The sequence below is a fragment of the Cryptomeria japonica genome, chromosome 7 (assembly GCF_030272615.1).
Source record: "Cryptomeria japonica chromosome 7, Sugi_1.0, whole genome shotgun sequence".
Taxonomy (NCBI): domain Eukaryota; kingdom Viridiplantae; phylum Streptophyta; class Pinopsida; order Cupressales; family Cupressaceae; genus Cryptomeria; species Cryptomeria japonica.
The window spans coordinates 271,843,752-271,854,473 of NC_081411.1; the positions used below are offsets into that span (position 1 = coordinate 271,843,752).

General features: G+C 35.3%; 1 protein-coding gene across 1 annotated transcript; it reads left to right on the forward strand.

Annotated features, from left to right (window-relative positions):
- Window positions 1-897: 897 nt before the first annotated feature.
- LOC131046046 (protein NRT1/ PTR FAMILY 5.2-like) lies at window positions 898-3,012 on the forward strand. The gene is made up of 4 exons (XM_057979704.2): window positions 898-1,006; window positions 1,096-1,313; window positions 1,405-1,964; window positions 2,100-3,012. Exons 1-4 carry the CDS (start codon window positions 898-900, stop codon window positions 3,010-3,012), a joined length of 1,800 nt encoding a protein of 599 aa, XP_057835687.2.
- The last annotated feature ends 7,710 nt before the right edge of the window (window positions 3,013-10,722 follow it).

Below are 10,722 nucleotides of genomic sequence, written 5' to 3' on the forward strand. Positions count from 1 at the left end.
GAAAATTTACTTACATAAATATATTGAAAAGGTTGGCATGATTCCGGGAATATTAAATTACATTGTATGGAGAAATAGTAGACCTATACGAAGGAAACAATTAGTTCATACTTTGTTTTGTTGAATTAATTCGATTTGTATAGCATTGTTGACTTGCTCGTGATAAAAAATTCATATAGTTACAACTCCCCTAGAGCATGAATTTATTGATGGTGGAAATAGTGTAGGGGTCATGTGGAGGCAACTCGAATAGCACAAAGGCATCATAAACAAGTGGAATTTATGATGAGAGAGACGGCACACATGATCTCGAGGATCTCAAACTCCGTCTGCGTACCATTTACTACAGCTCCAAGAATTACACCCCTGCCAATGCATTTGTATATGGAACGACCAATTTTTTGCAGAAGTAATCAAATTTAACAGCACATGGCCAATGGTTCTATCCTTTAAATATGTCCAACTAAGAGTGGGTTTGGTAAAATAATTTGCCTCACGAACGGACCGATGGACCTAAATGTTATGCAGGTTTGGAGTTTCTAAAACAATATCTTTAGTAGTTAATATTAGTAAATATAAATTTGTACATTTTTTTAAGACGTGTTAAAAGTATACTGTTTATAAATATCAATATATTGTATATGGTTAAGTGTGAATTTCCAAAAAAATTCAATTGATCCAATTACAAAGCATTGTTGACTTATTCGAGATAAACAATTGAATCTGCAAAACTCCAAAACCAGTTGTGATCGAGGTATGTGTTACATGGAGTGGACAAGACAAAGAAAATATAAGGAGGAGCTAAACATTCTGCAAAATGGTACAATCTCCTTAGACTTGCAAACAAGCTTAAAGGCTCAAATATTAGCTTGAGTTTTTCACAGGCATAGGAGAACCATGGCTGTTGATGAAGAGGAATTGGTATTGGATGGATCTGTCGATTTAAGAGGAAAACCTGTTGTAAGAGAAAAGACTGGAGGGTGGAGAGCTTGTTCTCTAATCATTGGTAAGTAATAGTTAGTCCCTCTCCATCCATTGTTATAATTTTCTTCGCCTTTTCTTTTACGAAGATGGTAATTTAGGTTTTGTTTACAGGCTATGAATTTGTTGAAAGAATGGCTTTTGCGGGCATATGGGCAAACTTAGTGGTGTATCTGACCACCAAGCTGCATGAGGGAACAGTCACTTCAGCTAGGAATGTTAGCAATTGGACTGGCACTACCTGGCTTGCTCCATTACTTGGGGCATACATTGCCGATACATACTTAGGCCGCTTCTGGACATTCATAATATTTTCTTCTGTATATATCCTGGTAACTACTATTACCTCTTCCTTAAACAACTGGCTATAAAACAATGCATTGGGTTTCTCTGAAAGTGCATACTTCATTCATTTTCGTGTAGGGCATGGGGATTATGACTCTAGCAGTTACGTTGAAATCTCTGAGACCACCAGAATGCCAACCCAATGAGGTCTGCCAAAAGGCATCGTCTCTGCAGATTGGGATTTTCTACTTTGCGTTGTATGTTCTTGCTTTTGCCTCTGGAGGAACCAAACCATGCATCTCCACTATTGGTGCGGATCAGTTTGACGATTTTCATCCCAAGGAAAAGTTGCGGAAGAGCACTTTTTTCAATTGGTGGATTTTTGTTGTGTTTGGTGGAAGTCTGGTTGGTCAGACATTCATTGTGTATATTCAAGATAACATTAGTTGGGGATTAGCCAGTGGAATCACAACGGCAGCCCTAATCATATCATACATATTGTTCATGATAGGAATTCCGCTATATAGACATAAAATTCGGGCAGGTAGCCCGTTAAGGCGAATGGGCAAAGTGATTGGTATGCTTATTAAGAACTGGAAAATGCAGGTCCCAACAGATGCATTCTGTCTTTATGAAGTGGATTCAAAGGAATACCTTAGTCAGGGTCGATACCCAATTGCTCATACAAAACTTATGAGGTTAGATCTTAACCCTAATATAACTTTCTAGGCTAAGTATTTTTATTCTACGAGATTTCTGCAAATGGTAATTCAGTATTCAAAAGTAAATCTGATTAGACTGTTTTGTCTGTATGATTTTATTTTGAGTGATAGATTTATGGACAAAGCAGCAATACAAAATACCTCTGGCTCATGTCCATGCACTGTGACAGATGTGGAGGAGACAAAGCTAATGCTAAGAATCTTTCCAATTTGGCTGACGGTCATTTTTCCCAGTACTTTGTTAGCTCAATCCGTCACACTCTTCATAAAGCAGGGGTTGACTCTGCACAGGAATATAGGTTCAAACTTCGAAATTCCTGCAGCTAGTATTGGTTTTTTTCTTCAAATATCAATGCTCCTATCCCTTATATTTTATGATCGCATCTTAGTCCCAGTGAGCCGAAGATTCACTGGAAATCCACGAGGCATAACTATACTACAGAGGATGGGAATTGGTATGGTAATCTATACTATTGACATGGGAGTGGCTGCAATAACCGAAATGAAAAGGTTGGATGTTATTAAAAGCCATGGGCTTGCAGATAATGCGAATGCAATTGTTCCTCGGAGCATCTTCATACTACTTCCACAGTTTGGTATAATGGGTATAGCAGAAACCTTTCTAGAAGTAGCAAAACTGGAGTTCTTTTATGATCAAGCACCTGAGAGTATGAAAAGTTTGGGAACTTCATTGTATGCAGCTTCGCTGGGAGTCGGTGCCTTTCTCAACAGTGCTATTCTCACCGCTGTAAACAGCGTTACAGGGCGAAAGGGCCATCAAAGCTGGATATTGGATAACGTGAATGCCTCACGCTTCCATTACTATTATGCCTTCTTAGCTATACTAAATATCTTCAACTACATTTTCTTTTTGGCTATCTCTTATTTCTACACATACAAGAGAGAAATTAGCCAGGCTTTGGGTGAAGATTCAACCAAAGTGACAGAAGTTGTTGGCCCTAACAGCCAGAATGTAAATGTAACTCACAATGGTATTCAGTGTAACCAGATAATTAGAAAATAATTATGTGTGGAATAAATCATTTGTTCAAATGATTGCAGTTGAATATGCTGTAACTATTTGTACCAACTAGCGGCCAAGCAGTGCAACGAGTAGAATATATTATTTGAAGTTTGAGGAGACCGAGGAGCTCCACACGTTAAAAGGTTACCATTTATCATAGTGAGTTGGCTCAAGTCAACTTCTTGTATTATTATTTTTATTTTATTTTTTTACACAACTCCTCTATACCAGAAATGCAATGTTTTAAATTTTAAGTTTGAGGAGATCCAGGAGCTCCACACATTAAAAAGGTTACTATTTATCTTGTTGAATAGTTCAATGTTGACTTCTTCATGTATTATTTATTTTTAATTTTTTTCAACACAATTCTTTTATGTCTGAAATGTAATGTTTAAAGTGAATCTAATGTGCATTGTACATTCTCAATATAAGAATAAATAACATTGAACGAACAAGTTAGCAAAAATAATATTTTTAAAAGGAGTTTATAAAATTATTGTCATTTATGATACAGTGTGATGGTCAAATCATTCATTGTTGTTGTAGTCATCGCACTATAAATCTCTAGTTGAGTTATTGTGATTGTGAACATTGTGCCCTCATCAATCTATTGTACTTTCCAATTTCAACTTTGAGGTTGAAGCTATTGGTGTTCATGTCAATGATTTCATACTCCAAGCCATCACTAGACCAATATGTTCAAGGGTTTTGTGCTCCTAGTGGACTATTAAAATTGTGAGTTTAGACTACTGGCATTAATAAAAAATCTTTATATTGGGGAAGAAGTCCCTTATTTGTGGCTTCACCTAACACAAGCTAGGCTAACACTTTTCATGTTACCAATAAAATAAAAAATAAATTTAGAAAATATTTGATAAATTTATATAAGCAACTATTATTTATAGATTAGATTGTCTAATATATTTTACGCATAATGTTTTATATCACATCACGTATCCATCAAGAGCCAAAAGAAACAAAATATCATCCAAAATGTTATGCATATATATCTTACAGGGTCTAATTAAAAAACAAGAGATATCAATAGGATAATTTATAAAAATTTGTTGTCTAAATTAAAAAAATGTAATATAAAATTAAACGTCTATGTGTGGTGTCAAAAAAATTATTCAAAAAAGGTGTTATATATATATATATATATATATATATATATATATATATATATATATATATATATATATATATATATATATATATATATATATATATATATATATATATATATATATATATATATATATATATATATATATATATATTATTCATTTATGAAATATTCTTATTATTATTATTTTTATTGGTTATTATATCCAATAACATGATATGACAAATCATAAAAGACTCAACCATTAAAATCCACTTGGATGAATAATGTTGTAACTTGCTATTTCATAATGCTCAGATCTAAACAAATTTTCTCATAATACTTACTCTAGGAAACGATCTCCAAAATTCTTAATGTGTGGGTATGAAAATGAATCAAGAAAGATGCTCTAATATAAGGTTCACAAGGTATTTCATAAATTAGGCCAACTTCCTATAGTCATATTAAAATATCAAGATAAGAAATCAACCGATGGGATCAAGTACATTGATATATACAAAAATGGGCCCAAACTAGGGGGATCGTGGTGCCTAGTGCCCTAGTCCACCTAGATAGGGGTGAAACAAAGGTATGCCCTATTGCAAGGTGTGCGCCCTTGGTCTCCTTATGTTGTGCGACACAACGCTCAGGTTTGTGACATGGCTTAATTGCCTCTTGTGGATTCTATAAGTCTAGTGGTTGTATCTGGCATTGACAGGTCGATCTTTTGGTGCAATGACAACCACACTTGTAACAAGTGGTATCAGAGCTTGGTCACAGGTTCAAACCCCTCACTTGCATTGGGGAGTGGCGGGGGGGGGGGGGGGGGGGGGGGTTGTTGCAAGGTGTGTGCCCTTGGTCTCCTTGTGTTGTGCAACACAGCGTTCAGGTTAATGACATGGCTTAATAGCCTCATGTGGATTCTATAAGTCTAGTGGTTGTATCCGGTATTAATAGGTTAATCTTTTGGTGCAACATTAATCGTACATGTAACAATCCTAGTGTACACAAATAACCATGACCTAAATCACCATATCTTAAAATTACATCAAATTTGCCTTGCCAATATGTGTTTTCATTGATGTCAACCTGATATATAACAATATATGTTATATGTGTGGTTCCTGACTAATGTTGAGGTGTCATTCATGATGTGGTTCTTGATAGGTGACAAATGTTGAGGTATGGTTCCTAATTGATACTAAGATATTTTTGATGATGTGGATCCTAACTAATGACAGATGTTAAGGTGTCCTTTTGGATATGGTATTTGTGGTTGCCTGGTTGTCAACCTACTTTCTATAGTAATGGTGAAGTTATATGGTGTCTAGATTAGGATGGGCTAATGGTTCTCTATGGTGGATTGTCTATCTTCTTGGTGTTCATGCTCTTGGGTAACTGTTGTCACTTAAAACAAGACTATGGATAGTATAGATTGTCTCTAATGTGTTCTTGTGTGGAGAATTGTTGTATATTGTGAAGGGTCTCAAGGATGTGTTGAGAAGATGTTTTGTGTTTGATTTCCACCATCTTGGTGTTGATATCTAACATACTTCTAGTGAAACGGTTTAAATTTTCAAAGCTCTAATACCATGTTGAATTTTTGCAACACAAGCCTACAAGATCACGGGCAAACAAGAACACCTTCCACAAATGAATGCTATATTACTCAAAAGAAAAGAATACAAAATTATAGGATGATTTACAATTATACAATGAGGTGCTAATAAAGAAAGCACAATGCTAAATTTAGGAGAACTAAAGTGCAAGCATGAGGAGCTAAATAAAGCTCAACTATAGCTAAACTAGATGCATAAAAGCTAAACTAGGTGCACACCTAAAATAAGCACTCCTCGGTGAACTTAAGGAAAAAAGAAAAAAAATATTAACTAGTTGTAAAAATGAAACTAATAGCTAAATGTCCTCTAAGTATGTGTGGATAATTGTTGTAGATTGTGAAGGATCTCAAGGATGTGTTGAGCAGATGTTTTGTGTTTGAATTCCACCATCTTGGTGTTGATATTAAACATACTTTTGGTGAAATGGTTTAAATTTTCAAAGCTCTGATACCATGTTGAATTTTTGCAACACAAGCGTACAAGATCACAGGTAAATGAGAACACCTTCCACAAATGAATGCTATATTACTCAAAAGAAAAGAATACAAAATTATAGGATGAGTTAAAATTGTACAATGAGGTGCTATTAAAGAAAGCACAATGCTAAATTTAGGAGAACTAAAGTGCAAGCATGAGGAGCTAAATAAAGGTCAACTGTAGCTAAACTAGATACATAAAAGTTAAACTAGGTGCACACCTAAAATAAGCACTCCTTAGTGAACTTAAGAAAAGAAGAAAAAAAAGCTTAACTAGTTGTAAAAAAGAAATTAATACCTAAATGTCCTTTAACCACCCCCCCTCCCCCGCACTTAAGTTAAACTTAGGGTGAGTAAAAAACTTTAAATGTGTGAATGCAAAAATGGGTCCCAACAACAAAAGGCCTAAATAGGTACCCATGTACAAACCAATGAAGTCTCTCTAAGTGGAGGAAAGGAGAAAAATTATGTGGGAAAAATCCCCTCTCCAAAAGAATGAGTTGCAATGCATGAAAAGAAACATGAACTGATCAAAAGGGAAGGAAAGCCTCAAATAGACCTCTCAAGCACAACTTCCTTCACCTCAATCATCGATTCTAACTAAAGTTAATGTAGAGATACCAAGGTTTTAGTGAAGATGTCGGCAACTTACTCCTTTGTAGGTATGTAATCCAAGCTCAGAAGACCATCCTAAATCAACTACTGAATGAAGTGTATGTGGACCCCAATGTGCTTACTCCATTGATGCTCCACTAAATGGCACTCTAATTGCCACACCAAAGAATAGTGGGACCATCAAGAGGAAAACCAAACTCTATCAACAATTGACAAAGTCATAAAACCTCCTAGCTAGCAAGAACTGTTACTCTTAGTAGATGTTAATGCAATAGAAAATTACTTCTTGCAAGACCTTGCAATAGGGATAGAACCAAGTCAAAAAACAAAGCCAAAAGTAGACTTTCGATTGTTAACATCACCAGCCCAATCTGAGTTAGTGAAGCCAACAATCCTAGAGTGTCATGATGTATAATGAATGCCAAAGTGCAATGTGCCTTGGATGTAACTCAAGATACATTTGGCAACCTTCTAGTGACTCTCATGTGGATCATGAGAGAAAGAAGAGACTAGACCAATATCAAAATATATCCTTCCTTATGCTAAGTGTAAACTGTGGTATCGGAATGGCAATATGTGAAACTAATAAAAAGAAAGAATGTGTCCATCTTCTCACACAAAACCCTATGGTTACTCCACATATATCTCCTCATGAATATCACCATGCAAGAAGGCACTCTTCACATTATCTGATAAACTGACCATCCTTATGAAGTTTCAAGATAAAGTATAAGACGAATAGAATCCATCTTGGCAATAGGAGAAAATGTCTCAAAATAATCAATACCCTCAACTTGTGAAAACCCCTTAGCAACAAAACAAGCATTGTACTTATCAATAGAACCATTTGTAGCATACTTCTAGTATGATAAACCCACTTACACTACAACAACTATCTTCCCTTAGAAAGAGGAACAAGATCCCAAGTGTGGTTCTTCATTAGTGAAGAATACACATCTACCATAACTTGATCCCACTCTAGGATACCTATTGAATCTAAAAAATTATGAGGATCACTAGAAATAGCTTGACTCACAAAAGAGATCCCAAAACTCTATGATTGAGTGCGATAAGAATCTGAAGGATCACCTGCCCAATCTCCAGTTGTATCAACAATACTATAGGCCCACTTAGGAACTGGTGGGATAGGTGGTGGGGGTTGAACTAGAACATCTTCCTCATCCTTAGAAGTCAAAGAATCCTTAAGAAATAAAGGAGTAGTAGGAAGTAACGGAGAAGCTAGTTATGGAGAGTTCGTCAGAGGATAGCGCTGATCAAATTATACATCTCTCCAAAATAAGACCTCTCTTGAAATTGGATCGAACAACTTGTACACCTTAGAATCCTCATCGTAGCCAACAAAGATTAATGGTTGACTCTTCCTCTCCATGGATTTCATATGTGCATCTGGAATAAATGCCCAAGTTGCACTCTCAAAATTTTTACCCTAAATCAAGACACGTCAAGCTTGACATGAGACCAATCCTCCTCATGAGTCATCTATTGCAATGCCTTGTGAGGCATCTAATTCTAATTGTAATTAGAACAATTCTCTACCTCAGCCCAAAAGGTTGCATCCATATCACAAGACTAATTCATGCAATTAGCCATCTCCCAAAGTGTTATGTTCTTCCTCTCGACAATACCATTTTGTTGATAGGTTTAAGGAACTGTAAGATAATGAAGGATGCCATGGTTAGTACTAAAGTCCCAAAATACCTGATTGCCATACCCCCCCCCCCCCCCAATTATCTATGTGTATCCACTTGATAGAAATACCCCTGCTTTTCCACAAATGACTTGTACCTCCTAAAAAGTCAAAGACATCACCCTCGTACTTAATAAATTATGCCCATGTATGCATGGAGATGTCATCAATGCCCCCAAAAAAGATGGAGTTGGAAAGTACATGAGGTCTCTATGAACTAACTCCAAGGGTGCCTTAGCATGGTGGGCTCTACTCAAAGGAAAATAATCCTTGTGATTCTTACCAAGTACACAACCTCAACAAACACCATCACTTCAAGAAATCAGAGGTATGCCCTTGGCATCCCCATGTTATCTTCAGTTGTGATTGATGCTTGGGGTGACTTGGAAGTTGTCCTTGTGGGGTCTATCTAAGGCCTTCCTTCCTTTATTATAAGTTCATGTTTCTTTTCATGCATTGCATCTCTCGCTTTTGGAGAGGGGGTTTCTTCCACATGCTTTTTGTCCTTTCCTCCACTTAGGGAGACTTCATTGGTTTGTACATGGGTACCTAACCAAGCCTTTTGTTGTTGGGACCCTTTTCTACATTCATGCATTTAGAGTTCTTTACTCACCTTAAGTTTCACTTAAATGAGGTTGTTAGAGCATATTTAGTTATTGGTTTCTTTTTTATAACTAGTTAAGCTTTTTTGTTTTTTTACTTTTTTTTCTCTGATGTTATGTTGAATTCAAAAGCTATGATACCATGTTGAATTTTAAAATACAAGAATAAAAGATCAAATTACAAATAAGAATACCTATCCCAAACAAGAGTTTCACAAATGAATGTTATATTTTTCAAAAACAAAGAATACAAAATTACAGGTTGAGTTATAATTGTACAATGAGGTGCTTTTAAAGAAAGCACAAAGAAAAATTTAGGAGAACTAATTGCAAGCATGAGGATATAAATAAATCTCAACTATAGCTAAACTAGATCCATAAAAGCTAAACTAGGTGCACAACTAAAATAAGCACTCCTAAGTGAACTTAAGCAAAAAAGCCAAAAAACTTAACTAGTTGTAAAAAAACAACTAATAGCTAAATATGCCCTAATAGAAAGTACTCATATTTGGATGCTCCTGTATGAATATAATTGATCTAAAGATATTTGTTCTTAAATTATGTTAACATTTATACTACTAGATATGCAATGGTATATAGATGATTAATTCTTGATTAGTGTAGGAGAAAGAAATGGTTGTTGCAGTCATTGAGGAAGTGTTTCTTGACAAACATGAGTATCTGTGTCTTTGAGTAGATCATTGAGGATAAGATGGTGATAAGACTGCATTTACTACGATTTGTCATAACTTTAATTGTATATTATGATTTTCTTAACTATTATGAAGAGGTTGATAAGATTAATAGATGGATATTAGTTGCAGATGGTATGTAGATGTTCACCTCCTTGGTGTCTAATGTCTATAATGCATTTATTATATTGATACTATTGGCAATACTGATGGTAGTATTGGTTTGTCAATTTTCAAATATTAAGATGAGGATTAGATGTATGACAATATAATGAAGAAGATGTATTGAATGAGAAGGTATTGTTTTGAGGATAGTTTGGTCCTCGGAAGCCTAATGGAGCATGTTGGCATAAGAAGTATGTATTCATCTGAGTCTTAAAGAATGCTATTCATTCCTCTATTTTTGTAAATATCATCTTGTAGACTTGGATATAATGTTTATGCTCTGTGGAAATTGCACTCATATCTTTTTTAGGTCCCAAGTGTTGCAATTGGTCAGGTTAGTAATTGTCGTTGGCTGGCAGTCTAGTTCTATATCATAAGTGGTCTAGAAAATGCTTAGCATTTCTTTGCATTGATGTTTCCAGTGTTTCATCTTGGAGGACATGTTTATAATGTCCTCTCTGTGTCTCAGTTCAATTGTGAAATTATCTTGTAGTTAGCAAGTATTAATGTCATGTTTTGTATTTGACTAGCTCTCTAAAATGAAATGTTTAGTATTAGTTACATTGTGCTAGTAAGATATTGATATGAAGAGGTAAAGGAAGGATTTGAGAATGTTGTTGGATGCTCATAAAGAACTCTGATGTTCTCTACATACTACTATAAGGTTTTTATAGTGACATATGGTGATTGGAATCTACATTTTAGGGAAACTACTTGTTTGGCCTACT

Excerpts from the sequence above, each read along its gene's own strand:
- LOC131046046 (XM_057979704.2), top strand. The coding sequence starts at position 898 with ATGGCTGTTGATGAAGAGGAATTGGTATTGGATGGATCTGTCGATTTA. Across the intron at positions 1,007-1,095 it reads AGCTTGTTCTCTAATCATTG|GCTATGAATTTGTTGAAAGA; the intron begins GTAAGTAATAGT and ends TTTTGTTTACAG. Across the intron at positions 1,965-2,099 it reads GCTCATACAAAACTTATGAG|ATTTATGGACAAAGCAGCAA; the intron begins GTTAGATCTTAA and ends TTTGAGTGATAG.